General features: G+C 38.9%; 1 protein-coding gene across 2 annotated transcripts; it reads left to right on the top strand.

Annotated features, from left to right (window-relative positions):
- Positions 1-382: 382 nt before the first annotated feature.
- On the top strand, positions 383-23,011 carry igf1 (insulin-like growth factor 1). Of its 2 annotated transcripts, XM_034032300.3 has the most exons (5): positions 383-773; positions 2,498-2,654; positions 16,481-16,662; positions 17,090-17,125; positions 21,060-23,011. In XM_034032300.3, exons 1-5 carry the CDS (start codon positions 714-716, stop codon positions 21,117-21,119), a joined length of 495 nt encoding a protein of 164 aa, XP_033888191.3. In that variant the 5' UTR covers positions 383-713; the 3' UTR covers positions 21,120-23,011. The 2 variants fall into 2 exon arrangements, with proteins under 2 accessions (XP_033888191.3, XP_033888192.3); XM_034032301.3 differs by lacking the exon at positions 17,090-17,125.
- Positions 23,012-25,274: the final 2,263 nt, after the last annotated feature.

Raw genomic sequence — 25,274 nt, 5'->3', positions numbered from 1 at the left:
CCTAGTGTGCGTTATCAATTATTTGTTTATGTTAAAATATTAACTGCTTAAAATTATTGACTAAGAAAAGCAAGTTACAGGAGAAACATGTATTTATTACTTGTTTATTTTCTTGTTAACTGTATTTCTTTAGTTCAGTATTATAAACCTGCGTGCACGTGTTTTGAAAGTCCAAAGAAACCAAATCAAGGGACTTGATTATTTGTTAAACAGCTTTTAAATGTGTTACATTTTTTCTGTGATCTAATATAAAAATGCTATAGTTATTCGTAGCCCACGCTGGCAAACCTTACCCGGCAATAAGCAGTTGCCGAGGAGCAGTGGTTTACCTTGAGCTCACTAAGATTAGTCTTTACGAGATCAAAATTCAATCCCATCTTAGAAATGCGCTATGACGTTATTTGTAATTGTGCCCAAAAGTCCTTAATGAATAACTTTGCCAGAGGAGAAAGCAAATGTTCCCCCAGCTGTTTCCTGTCGAAAATGTCTGTGTAATGTAGATAAATGTGAGGATTTTCTCTAAATCCCTCTTCTGTTTGCTAAATCTCGCTTCCCTCTACAAAAACCAGAGTAGAAGAGGCTGCGCAATGCAAGTCTGAATATTGAAATGTGACATTGCTCGCCACATCTCATCCTATTTCGCTGTGGATTTTTTTTTTTTTTTAATGACTTCAAACACATTTATTGTGCTGCTCTTTGTAGTTTAGGGATCCATGGGGATGTCCAGCAGGCATTCAGTCTTCCATCAGTGGCACTTGTGTGATGTCTTCAAGGTAACGCGACGGTTTGCTGTCTCTGACTGTTAACGTTTTATTTTATTTATGTGTTTTTTTTTTTTTTTTGCTGTGCTTTTAAATGTTTTTTTGTTTGTGGAAAGAACGCTGACCGTGTGCAAATGTCGAGAAACAACAATTCCTATTTAGTGAGGTTTTAAAATTATACCATAGCTGCAAAAGTTCATTGTATGACAATAATTTGTTTTATTATTTTACAATATTTTTGTTATTGTTTGACTAGCATACATAAATAAAGTTAAAATATCACTAATTATGTGCATTTATATAGCAGGCATAAAAAAAGTGAGTGATATGCATATTATAAATTGAGAATATTTTACTTCATGTCATGTAACAAATTATTTATATGCACAAGCGTTTTGACTGCCGTCTGCAGCACTACCTAAAGAATCGCCTTAGTTATGTATCTCAGGACTGCAGGGTTTGATGTGAAATAGCTGACTGTGCATAAATGGCAAATAATACATTCACTTTTAAACAAAAAGGAAAGGATTTTATTTATTTATTTATTTATTTTACCCCAGATGCCCTTTGCAAAGCTGGTTGAAGTTCCAATTTATAACACTGATGTAGGCGGGCGCTAGTGTACATTTTCTTTATTATGTAAATTTGGCTAGTCGAGATTCCCTGGCTGCTTCTGGTGGGTTTGGCAAGTTTGCAATTTTCCATCCATGTAGCTCACATTTAAGCATGCAAGACTGCCGTTCGTCAGATTATGAGCATTTTTGGTGCTGTGGACCTACCGCGATTGCTTTCTTATGTTACAAAGTTTATATTCCATATGTTTTTTTCCCCTGGAAACAAAAGTTAGCCACCATTTGCAGATACAAATCAAATATTGCTGTGAGAATAAGTATGGAAAATAAATAAGTAAATAAATAAATAAATAAATAAAGATCTATCATAATCAAAAAATTATATTTTGCATTTATCAAATTATTGAATTTATAAAATGCTACTTTGATGATATAAAGTGACTTGTATATATTTATTTACTTGGGTATTATTTGCACTCGAGCATAGTTGATGTTTTTTAATATGGTTATATATTTGGCTTTCCATCTCTTTAATGCTCTTCTGACTTTTTGCAACTGATACCAGAGGTTTGTGGTGATGGAAAAGGTGGAGACATTTTTTAACTAATGGTCCCTTAATAATTTTGCCATTTAGAGAATAATAAAATAAAGAGAATAATAATGAATGCATTTCAAGCTTTAAGAATCATAAATTCAACTGGGCAGCTACATTAAAGCATCACAGCTGGGATAAAACACCTGAGGTGCCATCAAGCCTAATGTTTGGCCAGTTTCAAAGAAGATGCATTGGCTGTCAGTTGTAAGAAACACACTTTTTCCCATGGACTTGTGTATGACTTTTCTCGACTACATAGAACTTTATAGTTTGGGGGTGGGGGCAGTTTCATATTTTGGGGTGTAAAAAGTTGATATGAAAGACTTGGTTGGTTGTTCACACATTCAGTTTAATGTATTAATATTTATCATCTGTGTATCTGTACACATATTCATTCAAAGTTTATAAATATCCAGTTGGCTGGATAGGTTGACAGAGCCAGTATACAAATAATGATAAAAGGACGGTATGTGTCACAAGTGTGCTCAAGGCTATAGTCCGAGTTGCACTCTACAAAGGTTTGGATGCGTGCTATTAAAAGGCTTATCTCCCTTTCTTATTGGTTGCAGTTTAAGATGTGCTCTTTGTCCTGTACCCATGTACTCTACTTGCTCCTGTGTGTTCTGTGCCTGACTCAGGCTGCTGCAGCCGGCTCGGAGACTCTGTGCGGAGCTGAGCTTGTGGACACTCTTCAGTTTGTGTGTGGGGAGAGAGGCTTCTATTTCAGTAAGTTTGCTTTTTATTGTTTTGTTATGCTTATTATGTTTCCCGTGTTTAATGGCTTTCTGAATGATTTTCTTTGCTGAATTGTAGTCCAGGGTCTGAATAGCCAAGCCTTTTAAAAGCATCAGAATAACAATATATAGTAACATACAGTATCTTATTTCTGTAGATTGAACATACTATATCTTAGCTTTGACACTGTTGAAGTCCATTTAAACTTTAGATTCTCTTCATGTACAGCTGGACCTCATTAATGTGGCAAAGTGACGATAAAGCTCACGATGCCTGAAGCACGTGTAGTGTGAGATTCTGACACCTGCAGGTGAGATAAAGTTAGAAGCTTTGTGTGTGGTTGCTGGTTCGCTCCACTCCTAGCCTCTGCCTTGCTACACAGATCAAATGAATCTGTAGTCCACTCGCAGGATAACTGAGCAAATTATTAAAATGATGAAGGAATTGTGAGGAAGAAGTTATACTTGTTATTACCCAAAGCAAGTGAGATAGAGCCAGTACAAAAACAGGCAGAGCAGTGGAATAGTGCAACGTTTCCTTACAATGCAGCCAGTAACATACCAGCTACATCAAAGTGTCACATTGGTTTGTCTGTTTTACTGTATATGGCATGCAGATGTAGAAATGAAAAGGTTTATGTTTTACATCCTGATTAAGGTAAGTGTTATTTGTGGCATTGGCTTATGTTTTGGATCTTGGAGAAAGGAGATGGAAGTGGTAGTCAATAGTGCAGATTTTTCTTTTCTTCCTCTGTAAAAGAAAGTTTAGAAAACTGATTCTAAGATTTGGGTAACATATTTTCCATTAAAATCAGCTGTGCCAGACCAAAATTTGAAATTCAGATGAATAAATCTTCCTCCCTAAACAGTGCAATAGTGTATGTGACCAGCAGTGTGTGTGACCAGCAGTGTATGTGACCGGCAGTGTGTGTGACCAGCAGTGTGTGTGACCGGCAGTGTGTGTGACCGGCAATGTATGTGACCGGCAGTGTGTGTGACCGGCAGTGTGTGTGACCAGCAGTGTGTGTGACCGGCAGTGTGTGTGACCGGCAATGTATGTGACCGGCAGTGTGTGTGACCGGCAGTGTGTGTGACCGGCAGTGTGTGTGACCAGCAGTGTGTGTGACCGGCAGTGTGTGTGACCAGCAGTGTGTGTGACCAGCAGTGTGTGTGACCGACAGTGTGTGTGACCAGCAGTGTGTGTGACCAGCAGTGTGTGTGACCGGCAGTGTGTGTGACCAGCAGTGTGTGTGACCGGCAGTGTGTGTGACCAGCAGTGTGTGTGACCAGCAGTGTGTGTGACCGACAGTGTGTGTGACCAGCAGTGTGTGTGACCGGCAGTGTGTGTGACCAGCAGTGTGTGTGACCAGCAGTGTGTGTGACCGGCAGTGTATGGTTTAGGCAATCCTCCCACACTGTCCAAGGCACAGCACTTAAAGTCCATTCACAGTTAATATTATCTGGCCTCTCTTGTTTCAGTTTTGGGCCAAATAAAGATGACTAGACTATTCGTGCTGTTCCTCTTTATCTCAATCCTGGACAACAGCTCAGAATTCGAGTAGAAACACTAATAGCAGATTTGCCAACCCAAAAAGCTGCAATTTGTCATTTTATTTTCGAAACACTGAGATTATACATTTTAATGGCTTGTCTGCTTTTACGGTGGATAGAAAAATAGTCACATAAAGGAGCATTTGGCCGCACCTGCCACTCTTACTTTTTCACTGAACCTTAAATACCAAGAAAAATTCTTGAGTGACGCCACTTTTGGCACAGCCAGTCTATTGGCCATTATGTTGCATGTTCCTATGTATGTGCCTTGACATAATTATTTGCAGTTCAGTATTTGATTAGCTTTGGCAGTTGCAAAGCCAGTGTATACATCTGAGAGAGACCACACAAATTTGGACAAAAAAAGCGATTTTATTGAGACCTCCAGGCATTGATGCATGTTATAATTTTTTAGAGTTACTTAACAAGCACCGGTGCTGGTGTTTTGTGGTTAAGAGAAAAAATATTTTTCCTTTAAGATACTGGGATTAAATGAGTGCAAGCCTTGAGTGTCAAGGGAGTTGAAAACTTTCAGGCAGATGTTTTACTGCTTGTTAAAGCTGATGGGTTAAAGGCACTAGAGACCTGCAGAGCTGATAAAGTGTGGGAAGCTGCAGTGTGTGCGTTGCCAATGTGCCCCACCAGTGTGCTTCAGTCCTGCCCTAGAGGCACCACTCTGTTAAGGAGGTGAGAGTGTGATTCAGTCTCCATGTCCTGAACTGGGTTCAGATGTTAAGTATAATAGCTAGAATGAAAACTATTCTGTAAAGACTGCTTTTGTGTAGTGAACTGTGTAACTTTGCTCATCCATGTTCACACTGAGAAAACAAACAGAACACAGAATGCCTTTCACTTAGGCCTCCTAACAACCTCTGTATTGAATTTTACAATCAGTTCTAACCTTGATTGATTAGAAACTACTGGTAAAAGGTGTCACATCCCAGAGTCAGCCCATTGAGCCACTGTGGCTTACCATAGGTTATTTTATCAGAATGCTGTATTATTTACCACGCTGCTAGTTATTTACCACCATTTTTAATTAAAAATGTTTGGGGGGGGGGGGGGGGGGTTAGAGAACCGGGTAATAATAATCATGGAAAAATACAAAACAGCAATACATTAGAACCTTTGTTGCAACCTTATCCCTGATTCATGCTGAAAGGGGAAATCAGAGTATGTAATGGGAGTCCAGAAAGCTTCCTGCAGAAGTTTTCTCAGCGTATTTTGCCAGAATTTCATTATGGTGGATTGAAAAGTTGAACTTTTCCCTTTGAATAATGCCCTAATCAACTCCTGAGTTCCCGAACACAGGATGCTTGTGATCTTATATACTTCCAGCAGTCAGACTGAGGAAATTAATTTTTCTGATTATACCACAAATGTTTCAGGGCCAGGTTTATACAGGACAATATAAATGTACTTCATGAAAGAAAGAAAAAAAAACCTACTCCAAAACATAATTTGATATTTCCATTTCTTCCTCGTGTTTAGAAAACATCAGAACAGGCATAAAATTGACATTTATTGAATTCCCATGTAAGGTGAGATTTCTTTTAGCATGTAGAATAATATTATACTCCTCTGACATAAAATGAAAAACATTTTAAACAGGTATTTAGGATGGCTAAACGACTTTATGGTCACAATTTAATCAGTATCTTCGGGCAATCGTAGACACAATGTATAACTTCAGTGGAGTTTGGGGGGTGTGAGCCAGGGCTACGCCCCTTCCTAATTTCACTGCCTATCATCATTGACTCCCTATTTAAAACCAGTCACAGCTCAGCTCTTTCTCTTGACTTGCTTTTTTGCCCGTAGAGAGAGAGAGAGAGAGAGAGAGAGAGAGAATATTAAAGTGATTGCTTGTCTGACTTCCCTGATTCAATTTTTGACTCCTGAACCTTTGAGTACCTGATCTGGCCTTGAACCTTATTTTGTACGACTTCCCAATTTGGCTTTGACCTTGCAGCACGACAACCCAACCCGGCTTTGAAAACTCGCAGCACAACTTCCCGACTTGATTACCGAACCAAGAATGGATCCGACACTGAGCATGGATCAACCCACCTCTTACTCTTCTGACCGCGAGAGTCCATGAAACATCTTGATCCCTCCAACGACATTTCCTTCCTTTGTTTCAGCCCCTGACCCAGGGCCTCCCCAGCCGCACCGTTCCAAAAGGAAATGCAGACAAGATTCCTTCCTTGCCCATTTTTTCTTTAAGGACTGGCCCATAATCAGACTATTAAAAACGTTATTTGATGTAAGGATCCAAATCCCATCTAGAAGCGATCAAACCACTTTTTTTCTACTTTTGTGTCTGTTTCAGCAAAGCCCATTTTCTCCACTTGCCGCCCCGCCCCTTCTCGATCATCAGCAGCTGCAACCACATACGACACCACTCCAGAGCCGCCTGCAAGTATAACAGAAGCCCAGCAGCTACCTTCAGCTGAAGACGCTATGGCAGAGCTGCATCAGAAAATTATGGACGACATGAAGCAGTTTATGCAGCAGTTTGCAAACGCTTTGTCTGCAATTAACATTTGTTTAGATGACATAGACAATCGCTCCACCACCATTTCAGTTCTCCTTCTGCCTCGCATGTGCCAGTCTCCACCCCCACCTTCACTGTATCGTCCGCGTCATCGGCTCCCTCACTTGCCACTGCTCAGACAGCCTTGGCCCCATCCCCAGTCCCAACTATCAGTGTTCCTGAATACAACTTGGCTACAGCATCCACTTCAGGCTCTCAATTAGCAGAAGCCATCCGACGTCACGCCCTCTCACTTAGGAAGGTGAATATTTCATTTTCACCTGGCTCACAAAAGTGGATATTTCAGACATTTTAAAGTCATGCCCATTCATCCCTCCCTTTGCCACCTGTTCGGGATCTGCCGGGAAGATGACTTTCTCCTTATATCCCCCCCTTCCTACACCCCTGCTTAAGCAATCTCCAATCGGCGATCCTTGTTTTCTTCAGTAGACGTCCCACTCTATGAAGCTAAAACCATTGGCCCAGCAACCCGACTAGAATTCCTCGGAATCACCCTGGGCTCTTCCCACCTCTCCGCTCTTCCCACCTCTCCCCTTTTGTCAACAGGGCAGGTCTTCTCCCCAATTCTACACCACACACTCCTTCAGGATACATCCAGTTGCTGCTATCCGATATCACTGCAGCACAGCAGTCTGTAGCTAGCATGCCCGGAGTGAGGGCGTCCTCTCCGCCAGGACCACCAGAGGTTTTCTCCTAATAGAAGGGTTGTTTTTCTCTCCGCCGAGTGGGTGGCCAACACATAGCTCGTTCCACTAACCATCTATTTTTAGTTTTTTATTTATTTGTCATTGTTTTTCTCTTCTTGCTTTTATATTATACATTGGCACACAGTCTTTGTTTGTCTTCACAGGTGTGGGTTCAGTGGGGAGCCGGTGGTCCATCTTTTGGGGGCATACCTGTTGAGTTCCAGTAACTCCACAGGTACTTTGTGTGGTCAGGGGGGACCACTGGCCACACTATTCTTTCGCAGCTCATGCGCTATATCTTGCCTTAAGTAAGAAGGCTCTGTCTTACTTCCTCCTTTATCCTCCTGGGACATGGCCCTCATACTCTTAGTGTTCGAGTCCCATAACTAACAACTATTTCTGTTTTTCAGATTCTCTTTTCCTTCTTATGTCAAGGCTTCGTATGAGTCTTTCTGTCCTCTGAGGGTCGAACCCGGTCAGTAACTGGGACCCAGTCGCGAGGCAACGCCTATAACGACTCTCCGAGAAGTCAGAGGACTCTGTGTTTTCAGGGGCCCGGAGGCCATTAGGGCTAGCCTTGACTCCATAGGGAAGGCTCTCTCGGTTGGAGTCCGGCCCGTCCTTTTCTTTCTCTTCCCTGTCTAGAGGCCGAGCCTCCAATCCTAAATTGCAAAAAACATTCCCTTGCTCTCGCAGCCCTGGCTCCTGCCCTGTGAAATTATATATATATATACAGTATATGTATATTTTTAACAATTAGACAATGAATCATGTTGAATAAAACTATTTCTGTCTTTTCCTATTTTGCCTTGGGGTCATGGCATGGTTGAGTTATACAGTACATGCTTGTGAGCTACAATGTTATGACCTCTCATTACAACCACCTTAATGTGTTTGTGGTACCAAGAGTTGAATAAGTGTGGTTTTCACTTGGTTTGAAGGAATTGGGATTTATGGCTTCCATTTGTTACTTAGACAAAAATAAGGAGATGTGATACCTTTTATTGGACTAACTAAACAAAAATTAATCACAAGCTTTTAAGACCTCAAAGGTCTCTTTCCTACTTTCACGTGAAGAAGAGACCTTTGAGGACTTGAAAGCTCGTGATTAATTTTTGTTTAGTTAGTCCAATAAAAGGCATCACATCTCCTTCTCTTTGTCTGTCACCTCTGGACTAATATGGCTACCATTTCATCTATCAACGAACATTTGTTACTTAGGAACTGTAGTTATTCAAAATGGGCTGTTTTTGTTAAAATTCTGATGCCACCTTTGAATGTAAACATCAATCTCTCTTTCCTACTTTCACCTGTAGAAGAGACCTACAGCAGTGTGGGGTTGTGGGTTCAATCCAAGGTGGGGGACACTGCTGCTGTACCCTTGAGCAAGGTACTTTACCTAGATTGCTTCAGCAAAACCCCTACTGTATAATTGTATGTAAAAAAGAATGTGTAAAAAAATAAATAAATAAATAAATAAATAAATAATAATAAAAATAAATAATGTAGTTGTATGTAAAAATAATGTGATATCTTGTAACAATTGTAAGTCGCCCTGGATAAGGGTGTCTGCTAAGAAATTAATAATAATAATAAAAGCTTGTGATTAATTATTGTTTAGTTCGTCCAATAAAATCTCCTTCTCTTTGTCTATCAACTAAAGTCTTCCAGAGTATTGCACTTGTCTGTTTGTCCACTATATGACTGTCAGTACCAAGTTAGTTCAGTCCACATATAAATAGACCATGTAGCCCACTGCATATTATACAAATCACATTTTTTGGCTTTTACCTACAAAGCTTTGTCTGTGAATCATCCTGTATAATATGTAAGAAGAACTGTGGAATAGGCAAACTGCACAACAAGCCATCTGTTCCAGAGCTGGAAGAAATCCAGTTTAGTTCAAAATCCATGTCTATAAGAATAGAGTTTACTTTCAGGTCTATAGCTCTTTCATTGCTCCAACAGCAGTATAAACTCATTGACACTCAGCAGGCAGCACAAGGCACCAGTTCCAGACTGCTTTTTATAGACCCCTTGTGGGCCTATAAAAACAAAGTGTAGCCTACAGTAAACTAGGCGTACAATTACATCCCAGGTATTATGCTTAGGTAAATAGTTCCAGGTATAATTATCATTTACCTATCTTATCTCAGACCTTGACAGCATAAAAAAAAACAAAAAAACCCCATAATAATCTGTACAGCAAAGCATTTCTCCTGCCAACAATGGAATTTTATTGGCAGGGACAATGACTTTCCATCACTGGATTCAGATCCAGACCTGTAAATTGTGCTGTGCTGGCAAGGTGCTCACCCTCTTGAGCATTGTATTGGTCCCAGAGAATACATTAAATAATTTCCCAGTTGTATTAGTGTGTTACTCATTTAGGATGCTAACCCCAGGCTGGAACACATTTCTTTCCAGTTGCCTCCCATGACAGGGCTCTCCTGCTTTACAGATGTCATCCTGGGCCTTGCAGAAATGCTTTCCATTCCTTCTCTACACTAGCCAGACCGTTTCCATCTCGTCACAGGAAAGCTCCTGGAAGAAGGTGTGAATGAAGCACACTTTCCACAGCCTCCTTAGCACCCTAATTAGTTCCATTTGAACAGGAAGGGTTACCAACCTGACAGGATGAAAGCTTGAATGACAGCTTGGAAAGATTCACTGGTTTTATACAGCAGCTTCTTAAATTAAATACTCAGTGGGAGGTGGCCTGTAATTAAAAGCGCAGACCGTTCAGTTCAGAATCTTCCTCTTACAAACATGTCAAGTCTCAAGGTCTATCTTTGAAACTCATGGTTTTTCACAATTCTGAGGGTTTCTTACAGTTTTTGTTGTCTACCCAGTTTTAGTCTGTTAAAGGGCTTTGCACACTGGACGCGAACGACGTGAGTGAGCAAATACAAAATAATTAAAACTATTGATTTAAATGGAGTAATGCACACTGCAAGCGAAGTGAGCGAATATAGAAATACATTTGTTTTAGTTCTATTTGCGCTACGCGCTGTTCGCATCACAATGGACCAATCAGAAATAAGGTCAAAAGTAGTGGTTGTCAGACTGTCACTGTCTCACTCACACAGAAATGACCACAGAAATAAATTTAAAAAATGGACATCAATGAGAATTGAATTATTCATGTCGAAAAATATAATGTTCTTTATGATGCCAGTGTTAGTGGTTATAAAGACAATAAAAAGTCATATGGCAAGAAATAGCAGAACACTTGGAAACTGATGGTATGTCTATCTCTATTTCACCTTAATTTTAGTCAAAGTGACAGGGAGCGCCACACACTGGTATAGTATTTCTGTAAAATGATGCTTCTTTCTTTTAATAATGTTGACCAATAATAATAATCACATTCACAATATAACTGAGAATATTTTATTAAAAATGAAAATAAATAAAAGTATATTATATTAAACTCATTTTCTCAGTATTTACAAAGAAATATGTGTAGATGTAGTCTTTTTTTTTAATAATTGACATGCTAAACCAAATCACATATAAACATTCACTGTTAAATTTAATTTTTTTTGGTGTGTGGTGTACCCATTCTTTGTTTTAATTATTGTATTTTGTCTCCACAAAAGGAGCAAAAGCAGAAAGTATTTTCTTTTCATGAAGAGCCACCAGCTACCCCCCCCCCCCCCCCCTGCTCAAAAATAAAATCTAGTGGTCTAGGTTTAAGGTTTTTCATCAATCGCAAAGTTTTTCAATAGGGGTCTCATTGGTGTCAGGTTAACAGTGGATTTGAGACATCTTTACATTGTGCCATGGTGACCTGTTTATGCCTGAGTTCTTGACCCCGATTGATTTGGCTAATACTGTAGCTGTACTTTCACAAGCTATCACCCAAACTTAATGACACTTTGCGTGGATGTTCAGCAGCCACCAGGGGGAGTTCATTCATTGAAGCTTGTTTGACTTTGAGGCAAAAGATTTATGTTGAGGAAGGGTCATAGCAACTAGGGGAGGGAGAGTCTGATCCGTAGATGATGTTGCTGAATTGAATTGTAATGGATCTTATGTAGGTTTATTACATATTTGGTTTATTCTATACTTGCAGAGGACAACAATAACATTTTATAAACAACCAGGGCATCAGTGTGGAGTAGTGGTTAGGGCTCTGGACTCTTGACCGGAGGGTTGTGGGTTCAGTCCCCAGTGGGGGACACTGCTGTTGTACCCTTGGGCAAGGTACGTTACCTAGATTGCTCCAGTAAAAACCCAACTGTATAAATGGGGAATTGTATGTAAAATAATGTGATATCTGTATAATGTATGTAAAATAATGTGAATCTGTATAATGTGATATCTTGTAACAATTGTAAGTCGCCCTGGATAAGGGCGTCTGCTAAAAAATAAATAATAATAATAATAATAATAACCAATGGTGCTGGCAGCTTGATGGATAATTTTGTAAGGGAAGGGTCAAGGCAGTGTTTCTTACATTTTTGGCATTTCCTGTTGTTCCATATCTGAATGTACTGCAATTTGATAAATATTATACATCTATCATTATGAAATTTAATTTGCTAATGCATTCCTGGTCATTTTTTTTGTGTCTAGTTTAATATATACTTATCCATATCATACACGTACAGAAGTGAACAGCTTGATAGGATTTTTTGTATTACTTTTTTTTTTTTTTTTAATAATCTTATAATTTAGATAAATAATAACATTAGTCCATCTCTTTGGGTCTTTATCCTTGGTTTGTTCTTTTCAAACAGTATATACAGTGCCTTGCGAAAGTATTCGGCCCCCTTGAACTTTGCGACCTTTTGCCACATTTCAGGCTTCAAACATAAAGATATGAAACTGTAATTTTTTGTGAAGAATCAACAACAAGTGGGACACAATCATGAAGTGGAACGAAATTTATTGGATATTTCAAACTTTTTTAACAAATAAAAAACTGAAAAATTGGGCGTGCAAAATTATTCAGCCCCCTTAAGTTAATACTTTGTAGCGCCACCTTTTGCTGCGATTACAGCTGTAAGTCGCTTGGGGTATGTCTCTATCAGTTTTGCACATCGAGAGACTGAAATTTTTGCCCATTCCTCCTTGCAAAACAGCTCGAGCTCAGTGAGGTTGGATGGAGAGCATTTGTGAACAGCAGTTTTCAGTTCTTTCCACAGATTCTCGATTGGATTCAGGTCTGGACTTTGACTTGGCCATTCTAACACCTGGATATGTTTATTTGTGAACCATTCCATTGTAGATTTTGCTTTATGTTTTGGATCATTGTCTTGTTGGAAGACAAATCTCCGTCCCAGTCTCAGGTCTTTTGCAGACTCCATCAGGTTTTCTTCCAGAATGGTCCTGTATTTGGCTCCATCCATCTTCCCATCAATTTTAACCATCTTCCCTGTCCCTGCTGAAGAAAAGCAGGCCCAAACCATGATGCTGCCACCACCATGTTTGACAGTGGGGATGGTGTGTTCAGGGTGATGAGCTGTGTTGCTTTTACGCCAAACATAACGTTTTGCATTGTTGCCAAAAAGTTCGATTTTGGTTTCATCTGACCAGAGCACCTTCTTCCACATGTTTGGTGTGTCTCCCAGGTGGCTTGTGGCAAACTGTAAACGACACTTTTTATGGATATCTTTAAGAAATGGCTTTCTTCTTGCCACTCTTCCATAAAGGCCAGATTTGTGCAGTATACGACTGATTGTTGTCCTATGGACAGAGTCTCCCACCTCAGCTGTAGATCTCTGCAGTTCATCCAGAGTGATCATGGGCCTCTTGGCTGCATCTCTGATCAGTCTTCTCCTTGTATGAGCTGAAAGTTTAGAGGGACGGCCAGGTCTTGGTAGATTTGCAGTGGTCTGATACTCCTTCCATTTCAATATTATCGCTTGCACAGTGCTCCTTGGGATGTTTAAAGCTTGGGAAATCTTTTTGTATCCAAATCCGGCTTTAAACTTCTCCACAACAGTATCTCGGACCTGCCTGGTGTGTTCCTTGTTCTTCATGATGCTCTCTGCGCTTTAAACGGACCTCTGAGACTATCACAGTGCAGGTGCATTTATACGGAGACTTGATTACACACAGGTGGATTCTATTTATCATCATTAGTCATTTAGGTCAACATTGGATCATTCAGAGATCCTCACTGAACTTCTGGAGAGAGTTTGCTGCACTGAAAGTAAAGGGGCTGAATAATTTTGCACGCCCAATTTTTCAGTTTTTTATTTGTTAAAAAAGTTTGAAATATCCAATAAATTTCGTTCCACTTCATGATTGTGTCCCACTTGTTGTTGATTCTTCACAAAAAATTACAGTTTCATATCTTTATGTTTGAAGCCTGAAATGTGGCAAAAGGTCGCAAAGTTCAAGGGGGCCGAATACTTTCGCAAGGCACTGTACATAGAGCTTCTTCTGGACAGCAACAGCATTTACAACTGTTTACAAATATAAGTGACAATCAACACAGAATAATCCAGGCTCCTGTACATGAACAGCCAGGACTGGACAGTTGTGATGACAAGGGTTTAAAAATGAAAAGGCACAATGAGAGATCTGCCCTAGAACTGCGTGTCACACATGGCAACATGTCTATTGCATTAAAGTATTTTTCCATGTTTGTTTACAAAGCTCACAGACACAACCCTTTGTTTATAGAGATCAGAGGCACTAATCCTTCCGAATACGCCATTTTCTAATCTGTTTTAGCTGATTATTTTCTTGGCTCCAGCTGCTTGTTCAGCAGAATCACAGTGTTTTTGAAAAACAGTGGGTATGAGTTTGAGGGACAGGTAGCAATGACCTTGATTTGTGTCAAGATATTTTTAGGATGCTTTTGACTTTAGGGGTTTAAACAGGCACAGGTTTAGATTCGACAGCACTGTCAAATTTGCTTATAACGACCGCTAAAGGACCATCAATTTCTTTTTTTTTCATTGACAGACGGGCTGCAATACCAGATTCCCCCCCCCCCCCCCCCCCCCCATAGTAAAATATGTACACAATAATTTGTGACATTTTAACACATACTATCCAACACACACAATAAAATCAATAAACAGCATGTCAAAAACAAGTACTTAGTTTATATGGACAAACAACTTAAGGCAAGTAAGCTGGAGGAGGCTTCAATTAATAGCAATTAATTTCCACATGAGACTGAGTTTTCATGTAATTCCTTTTATATGCCTATATATATATATATATATATGAACAGGTGACAAATGTCTGTTGGTTAGGTATATCTGACATTTAGGTTCAAAATGGAACTGAATACCTGAGAAGTATGCAAATTCTCCTGACTATACAGACCGGCACCGACTGCAATAGCTGTATGCCACCCTTATGCTAAGTCTGAAGAGCCATTCTTTTCGGCATGGTTCACCAAGCCAGGAAAATTGTAATAGCATGGATGAATGCAGTCCATGAAACCACACACAACTTGTTGTCAGTTTGGATAACTTTTTAAAGGTGATTTGATTATTATTTTTTTTCTACCAGGTCGCTCACTACACACCTGATTTTTCCTCATTTAAAGTGATGCACAACTGAAACCAATAAGACTGCATTACTGTGCAGATTCTGTACACATATTTCATATGAAAAAAAAGACTCTGTGAACACCAGTTGCCGGAAGGGACTGAAAACTGATCTAAGTATCAGCAGTAAGAACTGCCCCCAAAGGTCAGCAAAGGGTTATTCAGATTACAACCTCCATAACAAAGATCCAATGTGCAGTACATTTTTACTTTGTCTTAATTCTATGTCTTTTGTTCTATTAACAAAGAATTCAGTGTTCCTATCTCAAGTCTCCAGCCAAGTTGCCTGATTCCTTGGCAATGGCTAAAAGGGGAAAGCTGGAGACATAATTTGAGTGAAAAGGAGCAGCTACAGGGGTGGCAGTGCAGTGAGACAGGGGGAATGTGTGTGACTGGGACTGAAGAAGGACCTGGACTGGAGTAAAGCAAGCAGGCCAGTAACATACATTCACAGCTGTGAATACAAAATTAAAGCTATCTTTATAATGAAAAAGTAAAACAGTGATCTGCATATAGAGACAGGTGCCTCTATATACTCCGAAATTCTGTCTTAAGCAAGTTTCCTTACAGTTGGATAAGTGTTTCTCTAGATACAGATTCAACTCTAAGGTACAGACAGCTGCGGCCATTATATCCCCGTTGATGTGTCACAGCCACTCTATGACTTTAATTTTGTATGTATTTTTAATCAAATATTCAATAGGAGGTTATTGTTATAGTTTAGAGTAGAAGTAATATGGAGATTTATTACAGTTGTTATCAATGTCTGCCCAGGGACTGTCAGTGGAAATTAATTGAAAATGCAATGCATCTTGTGTCATGTAAGTGACACTTATGTTATAATTGGATGTGTCCCTGATAAATAAATACAATAAACAAATAAACAAACTTGGAAAGTGATAAGGCCTAGGCGCCAGATACTCTCCTCAGTGTGTTTAAAGAGGATGGTGATAAACATCCCTGCTGCTCCTGCTGGAGGTGTAAAGGAAAACATTAATGCTACAGTCCTTCCTACTGGTTCCTGTTACATCTTGAAGCATGAGCTGTAAAACATGAAATGTCTGCATTTGATTAGGTTAGCTAAGCTGCCAAAAATGGTCCACATTGTGCAATGTGATAGACTCAAAGAACCATTGTCATAAACACCATTGTAAGCACATGGCAACCACTGAATAGTTTCATGTTGATGTACTTTAGCCAGCATATTCATAGGAACCATTTACTTACCGACTTTAGATAAACTTTTATTATATCTACTAGGTGTGATAGAGGTCGGAATGTGATGAGTTTGCAAGGTGTTCAGGAAATCAACTGCAAAATGTCATATAGATGCCAAATAACTCTTGAAAATAACCTACAAGTATGTATGTGCTTTATGAATCAATGCAAAAAAAAGTCAAATGATCTAAAGGGAACATTAGCTGCTATTTTACAGAAGACCATGTTAATGCCTTAGTGGCTGTGATGCAGTGTGTGCTAGTAAAGCCCATCTCACTGTCCTCCACAGACAAACCAACAGGCTATGGGGCCAGCACGAGGCGGCCACACCACAGGGGCATCGTGAACGAGTGCTGCTTCCAGAGCTGTGACCTGAGGCGACTGGAGATGTACTGTGCGCCTGTTAAGCCAGCCAAATCCTCACGCTCTGTACGTGCCCAGCGCCATACCGATATGCCGAAAGCTCAAAAGGTAGGGCTGAGCCAATCTGATAATTCTCTTTCCATTTTAGGGTGCTTTATTGAAAGAACCTGCCAGTTTCCAATGAAACCCTATTTAGATTTTTTTTTTCAAGGATTCTCTGTGTCTGTTTTGGGGGTTTAGCTGGGGTAGGATGCTCTACTGTATATTGTAATCTAGGAGCTTGGAACTGGGGTTCAGATTTTAGTTGCTTACAGGAGAATTGTCATGGAATAGAAATGTGCAAAAAGTAAAGTTATCACGGCTCAAACTACTTCCCCGTTTAAATTGTGTTTTGTTTTCTTTGATTCCGTTTGTATTTCTGCTTAATACAATACTACCAATCTTTCTAAAATATTGTATTTGTGCATCTCTATTGCTGAGATAGTTGGAAAGTATAAGGTTTATAAGAAAAATATATTTTTTAATCTGTTTACAGAAACATATATCTGGTAATAGCCAGCCATCTTGCAAGGTATGTGTTTTCAAGTGTGATGACCTTTCATTCAGTGCTGCACATTTTGCTTGTGATATTTTATGCAATAAGTATGGGCAATTATTAAGAAGTGGGAGTTTATGAGGGTTTCCTTTTGCACAGCTATGGCCAAATGTTTTGCATAACCTGGAATTTTATGATTAAAACGTAATTTTAAAAAACTAATAAAATAAAATAAAATAATATTTATATATATAGTGCTCACCCTTTATAATGCTATAGTGGGGAGCCATAGTTACAAGACCGTGCTATTTATGTTCCTCTTTATAACGAGTATAAAAGGGCTACTGTAATGGCATTAGAAGCAAAAGGGAGCCACGACCCTACCGTGTTATAACCGATTCCGCACTATAATGAGGCGCATTATAACGGGTGAGCACTGTGTATATATATATATATATATATATATATATATATATATATATATATATACAGTGCCTTGCATAAGTATTTACCCCCCTTGGACTTTTCCACATTTTGTAGTGTTACAACCTGGAATTAAAATGGATTTAATTAGGATTTTTTGTCACTGATCTACACAAAATAGTCCATAATGTCGAAGTGGGGAAAAAAATCTACATATTTTTCAAAATTATTTACAAATAAAAAACTGAAAAGTCTCCATAGCATAAGTATTCACCCCCTTTGCTGTGACACCCCTAAATAAGCTCTGGTTCAACCAATTGCCTTCAGAAGTCACATAATTAGTTGAATAGAGTCCCCCTTTGTGCAATTAAAGTGTCACATGATCTCAGATTAAATACACCTGTTTCTAGAAGGCCCCAGAGTTTGTTAGAGAGCATATCTAAACAAACAGCATCATGAAGACCAAGGAGCTATCAAAACAAGTCCGGGATACAGTTCTGGAGAAGCACCAATCAGGGTTGGGTTATAAAAAAATATCCCAAACTTTGAACATCCCCCGGAGCACCGTTAAATCCATTATTAAAAAATGGAAAGTGTATGGCAGAACCGCGACTCTGCCTAGAGAAGGCAGTCCACCAAAACTCAGTGACCAGGTAAGGAGGGCATTAGACAGAGAAGCAACCAAGAGGCCAATGGTAACTCTGAAGGAGCTGGAGAGATCCACAGCTGAGATGGAAGAAACCGTCCATGGGACAACTATAACCCGGACGCTCCACAAAGCTGGGCTTTATGGAAGAGTGGCGAGAAGAAAGTCATTGCTGAAAAAAAACCCATATCAAATCCCGTTTGGATTTTGCCAAAAGGCATGTGGGAGACACAGCAAACATGTGGAAAAAAGTTCTCTGGTCTGATGAGACCAAAACTGAACTTTTTGGCCTTAGCGCAAAACTCTATGTGTGGCGCAAAGCCAACACTGCTCATCACCCTGAGAACCCCATCCCCACTGTGAAGCATGGTGGTGGCAGCATCTTGTTCTGAGGATGCTTTTCATTGGCAGGGACTGGGAAACTGATCAGGATTGAGGGCAAGATGGATGGAGCCAAATACAGGGAAATTCTAGAGGAAAACCTGTTTCAGTCTGCAAGAGACCTGGGACTGGGGCGGAGGTTCACCTTCCAGCAGGACAATGACCCTAAACACACAGCCAAAGCTACACTGGAGTGGTTTAAAAACAAGAACCTGAATGTCTTAGAATGGCCCAGTCAAAGCCCAGACCTCAATCCGATTGAGAATCTGTGGCAAGACTTGAAAATTGCTGTTCACCAACGGTACCCATCCAACTTGACAGAAGAATGGGCAAAAATTGCAGGATCCAGATGTGCAAAGCTGGTAGAGACTTACCCAAAAAGACTCACAGCTGTAATTGTTGCCAAAGGTGCTTCTACCAAGTATTGACTCAGGGGGGTGAATACTTATGCAACCAACAAATGTCTTTTTTTTTTGTTTAATTATCTTCTGTGTCACAATAAAAAATATTTTGCACCTTCAATTCTTCCATTCTTCCTTCAGTTTTAACAAGAAGCCCAGTCCCTGCTGATGAGAAGCATCCACACAGCATTATGCTGCCACCACCATACTTCACTGTAGGGATGGTGTGTCTTGAGGCATGGGCAGTGTTAGGTTTGCGCCACACATAGCGCTTTGAGTTTTGGCCAAAAAGCTCTATCTTGGTCTCATCTGACCACAAAACCTTTTCCCACATCGCAGCTGGGTCACTCTCATGCTTTCTGGCAAACTCCAGACGTGCTTTCAGATGGTACTTTTTGAGTAACGGCTTCTTTCTTGCCACCCTCCCATACAGGCCAGTGTTATGCAGAGCTCTTGATATGGTTGACTGGTGCACCATTACTCCACTCCCAGCTACTGAACTCTGTGGCTCCTTCAAAGTGATTCTTGGCCTCTCTGTGGCTTCTCTCACAAGTCTCCTTCTTGTTTGAGTACTGAGTTTTGAGGGACGGCCTTTTCTTGGCAGTGCCTGGGTGGTGTGATGCAGCTTCCACTTCCTGATTATTGATCCAACTGTGATCACTGGGATATCCAAACACTTGGATATTATTTTGTACCCTTTCCCTAATCTATGCATTTGTATTACTTTATCTCTAACTTCTGTAGAATGCTCTTTGGTCTTCATTTTCCTTCAGATTCACAGCCTGACCAATGATCCTTCAACAGTGGGGTTTTTATGCAGAAAATGTGACAGCAACTTTAATGGTTCACAGGTGGAGGCCAATGGTAAGGTAATTGTGTCCTTGTTCGGGCAATTTCTTTCATCGGTGTAAACTGGGAGCTTCCACAGCACAGGGGTTGAATACTTATGCAAGCAAGATATTTCAGTTTATTATTTTTCTTAAAAATATTTCCCAACATAAAACCAATGTCACCTTACAATAATTGATTTTGAGTTTCAGTGTTTTAAAATAAAATATCAAACAGAACGAAATTTCAATGTACCATTTGTAGTTCAGTAATATGAGAGAATTGGTCAGGGGTCTGAATACTTTTGCAAGGCACTGTATGTAGATATATTTATATATATATATATATATATATATATATATATATATATATATATATATATATATATATATATATATATATATGTGTGTGTGTGTGTGTGTGTGTATATATATATATATATATATATATATATATATATATATATATGATGTCGTAAAATCTACAGGAAACAATAATAGTAGTACAGTATTTAATGTTAGATTTTGAAATATCACTTTTTCAATTTTTACATTAAGTATATGGAATACTACAAAACAGTTTGTAATTCAATATACTAACGTAACATTATTCAGCAGGTTTCATTCAACTTTATGAAGCAAAGTTACTTAATTCTATAAAGTGATGCAAAACTTTTGGCCATACCTGTAGGTATGCATGATTCAGCATGAGAATTAAGCAAAAGGCATTTCTTATGTTAACAATTGGGTATATCATACAAATCAAGAGTAAAGTTCAGTGCATGCACACTGTTTATTGTTTGCTGACACAGCACAAACAAAACAGGTTGGTTTATTCAGGCTTTAAGGGAAGGCCCAGCTTCCCCTGATACCAACACAGAATTAGAAAGCTTTCTAGCAGCAGAGCTTGTATATTAATACAGACATTACAAAAGTTTTCTAGTTGTAACGTTTGTCATTAAACTCATTACGTTTCTTTCAGAATTTCTAAACTGCATTATGAAGTGTGTTTAATAGTTATGGATGCTATTTTAATACAAAGCACTTTTATCAGTCAGTCTGGAACATCACTATTGGTCTCATAGACTAAGATACTTTTTAGTTTTATTCAAGGTACACACTATCCACTTCACGCAGATGGGCATTTAAAAGCAAAAGTATGAAATCACTACTAAAAGACTCTTGAACTCAACTTAAACAGAAAAAGGTTTGCAATGGAAATGCTGTTTATTTAATGTGTTTTTTGAGTACCGAGGAAGATTAATGAACCCATTCTTTCTTATCTGTTCTAGGAGGTACATTCGAAGAATTCCAGCCGCGGGAACACAGGCAACAGGAACTACCGGATGTAGAAGAGCAAAATCCAGAGTAAAATTAAATATAATAATAATAATAAAAATAATAACAATTAAAAGAGGGGAATGTGCCATTGCAGAATGGTTCACTGTATTGTTCATGCAAACTGGTGAAACGTAATATAAATGAGCTCAGTAGTGGAAATGCAGGTGGAGGGCTTTCTGCTGTTTAACAGTGCAATGTGTTATTGGTAGGAAAATCACTTTACTAAAAATGTACTGAACCAATATAGCCACGAAGATCTGGGCAGTGACGCGTGACCCCATTTCTGTGCACTAGCCTTTTCAAAGCAGCTTCTCAGTGTCCTGGAGTTCATGTGGCTCTGCTTGTGCAGACCTTGAGCAAAGGAGATTGGCACCAGAGTAGCAGCAATGCTGGAACAATGGATAAATGGACTTGAGGACAAAGAGGTTCAAATACAGCAGTGGACTTTAAGATTTTTTATTTGAAACACATATTCACAACCCCTCCTTCAGGAAAACAAAAAATAATTACAGTGTGACATGAAACATATCAATTCTGTATTGTCGTTATGGTAGGGTACAGCGAGAGCTCTAGTTATACAATCTCAACTCATTTAGCCAAAGAAGAAACACTTGTTAGCAGTGTATCCATTTTACCTTAAATGATTTAGGTTCTTTCTTTTGTTGTTTGAAAAAACTATTTTACCAATTTCGGTGGGATTTCCAAATTAATGATTAAGACGTAAGCATGTACGTGCTTCAAAGTGAATTTGCACCCAACAAGTTTAGACAAACGTTTTGACGATAAGTCTTTATAGTGCTCTGTGCCTGACTAATCAGTGCCATTCCCCCTACACTTTCATGGAAGATAAATTCACAACCACCAATTGAAGTTAATCTTAATCTGGAATTGGCACCCAAAATGCAGCAGGCTTGTACATGAGTAATGTTTAAACTGTAACGTGATTAATGATTAATAAGACCTGGATTGTATTTTGTCTTTTTTTTTTATCAGTTTCAATAAGAACCTTGGCATCTGTTCCAATGACTTTGGGCACACATATCCTGAAAAGGCAGGTGTGATGCATGTGTCTGAGACCATACATTGAGCCTCATTTACGAAAGGGTGCTACACTTTATGGTGCACGATAATTGCAATTACTGTGCACATTAATGATTTCCGTATTTACTATTGCAATTGTATTCATTATCGCGCAAAATACTGGGCATATTATAGTGCACACTAATTTTATTGTGCTATACTATGATAATCAGAGTGAATATGTGATTTGTATGGTAATGGATGATAATGTATTTAAATGAGGCACCCCGCGCTGAATAATGAGATGAGCTTCATTCACACCATATTTACTAAAGGGCAATAATTATATAGGAGGCTGTGTGGTCCAGTGGTTAAAGAAACAGGCTTTTAACCAGGAGGTCCCCAGTTCAAATCCCACCTCAACCACTGACTCATTTTGTGACCCTGAGCAAGTCACTTAACCTCCTTGTGCTCCGTCTTTCGGGTGAGACATATTTGTAAGTGACTCTGCAGCTGGTGTATAGTTCACACACCCTAGTCTCTGTAAGTCGCCTTGGATAAAGGTGTCTGCTAAATAAACAAATAATAATAATTATATTGTGCACATTAAAGTGAGCAATAATTAGTTTGTTTGGAAACCAGGCTTTAACCACTGATAGGCACGCTATTTAAACCCCTTTTTTCTGGCCTGAAAACTAGTGATGTGCAATTCGATTCTTTTTACTGACTCAATTCGTTGATTAATTCATTTTAGTGAATCAATTCAAGAGATTTGTTCGTTTGATTCAGTAACACAAAATAAATACATCTTGCTGAATTACTTGGTTATGAACATTTGTTTCAACAGAAAAATCTGGCAGCAAGGGCCATTTAAGTTAAGACTGTTCACATGGTGGGTCACATCGTAAAAAAAAAAAAAAAAAAAAAATATATATATATATATATATATATATATATATATATATATATGCGCGTCGTAATGTACGTGAAAATGTCTATATAAATTGTATGTAGGCCAATATACTAAAATATACTACTTTATGTAAAACACATTAGCTAGAAGCAGCTTTCCTAGAAACTCAATATCACAACTGTAATATAAATGGAAATCTCAAAACAGTAAAAAAAATCTAATAAAAAAATGTCAGAGTATAATGCTAAGTCTCAATATTTAACTTATATTCCAAAATATAACGTTTTTAACAGCACTGGAAAAAATATATACTGACAAGCTGTGAAAATGTGAAATAGTAAACAGCACCACTTTGAAATGTACCTTTTTATGACTTCTGTCAGGACACTTGACTTCTTTTCTCGCACACTTGATAACAATGCTCATTACGTGTTCTAATTCTGCAACTTTTCCACATAATACCTGTTGATGCAGAATCCAGTGTAAGAAAATGGGTACGTCTGCATTTCTTTCTTTAATTTTTTCCAACACTCTGCTAGCCAGTCCACTCTTTTGTCCAGTCCAGTTAGTTTCTTCTAAGGTAATTCTGCACTTTCCATAGCTTCTTGAAGTTACAAAAATGTCCTTTCTTTTCATTGAGATACCATAACTTCTTTAATTTCCAGTAAACTCAAAATATGTTGCTTCGTGCAGCGTATCATAGTGACGTTGTATGGTATAATCTTTCATAACTGCAATCGTTGCACGTATACAGTACCGTAGTTCTTTCAAGACAACTTCACATTGATCAACATTTAAATTGTATATTTAAAAGAAAACAGTAAAGAAATGAAAAAAATAAAAAGTACACTTACATGCTGAACACAGTAATTGTTTACCAGTTCTCTTGAAAAACATATCCAGCGTAGATTGCTTCATATTTTTCATGCTTTTCTCAATGCACGCTGTTTCAATCTTGTTACCTCCTCATGCCTGTTGCCATGGTTGCAGTTTGTGTGAAGATGGCAACAGTTGCATACGTCACACATGATTCACACTACAATAGGTTATCTATGAATCAGCCTTATCTTCGAATTAGCCTACCAAGGTCTATGTTTTCACTGAGAGAATAACACATTCACTCTGGAGAAAGTTCGGTGTCAGTCACTACCAAGATCATTTTATCCGGGTAGAGTTTCAGTACATCGAAGCAATTTTCTATAGCAATGGGCGGGCAGCCAAAAATTGTCCCTGCGGGCCGTATGTTTGACATTCCTGCTTTAGAGTATTAACTATTTATTTTAAACTATGTCATTCAGCTTTAACTACAACCTATTTAATAAACTGCGATTTACACAAAAAAAAAGCCGTGCTAAAGCTCACAGGGAATTATATTAAATTTCCTACACAGAGGACAGGTTGACAGGACGTGTGCTATTGATTGTACTCACATAGCACTGTCACCCCGATCCATGGAGCCTGCTCTGCAGGGTGGCAATGCCAACAAGGAAGAGAATTGAGGCTACATCTCACCAATCAATATTTCTTGAGTAAGCAGAAGAAAAAGAAAAATATGCCATTGCACAACATTACGTTTATTGTATATGCATTAAAGGAGAAAGGAAAAGGGCTTTTTTTTACATCAGACAAGGAATACAAGTTAAAATTAAAAGGTAAGCAGTGCAGTTTCACTTTACGTTGCCTCTGCCTGTCCTGCTGCTGAGTGCTGTGTCTGTTGATCGCTCATTTTCGGTCAGTGTAAGCCACCTTCATAATAAGCTACTGACCAAAAGATATGCCAGGACTGCTGGGGCTTTTGATATCACGATGGTCACGGGTAAGTCTCTGACATTATCGTGCACATTAAATTAACACCCACAATACATGTAGTGTGTACGGTATGGTATGTAAAGTAACCAAATACTGTGCATGTAAATGAATGCGTTCTCTGTTAGTAAATGGGTCAGTACATTTAGATTTGTCGCGCACGTTAGGCTCACTACTTTAGATGCGTGCTAACTCCAAATTTAGTGCCCTTTCATAAATGAGGCCCTTGGTGTCTTATAGGGCAGCAAATACTATAGAATGTCCCAGCTGTGGATTCTGCTACAAAATGCTGCAGTGCACTGTGGTTAACACAGGTTGCAAACCACAGCTCCTGGTGTCATCAGTTGCAACTTCTAAGAATTGTAATGTTTGCACTTCTGTACAGACTGTTTATTTTAAAGTCTCTGATAACACAGTATGTTTGCCC

Source organism: Acipenser ruthenus, chromosome 14 (assembly GCF_902713425.1).
Source record: "Acipenser ruthenus chromosome 14, fAciRut3.2 maternal haplotype, whole genome shotgun sequence".
Lineage (NCBI taxonomy): Eukaryota > Metazoa > Chordata > Actinopteri > Acipenseriformes > Acipenseridae > Acipenser > Acipenser ruthenus.
Note: the sequence above shows the minus strand (reverse complement) of the source record. Positions and strands in the feature narration are given on the sequence as shown.

Coding starts and splice junctions, on each gene's coding strand:
- igf1 (XM_034032300.3), top strand. CDS start 714: ATGGGGATGTCCAGCAGGCATTCAGTCTTCCATCAGTGGCACTTGTGT. Junction 774..2,497: donor ACTTGTGTGATGTCTTCAAG/GTAACGCGACGG, acceptor TATTGGTTGCAG/TTTAAGATGTGCTCTTTGTC. Junction 17,126..21,059: donor ATAGCCAGCCATCTTGCAAG/GTATGTGTTTTC, acceptor TATCTGTTCTAG/GAGGTACATTCGAAGAATTC.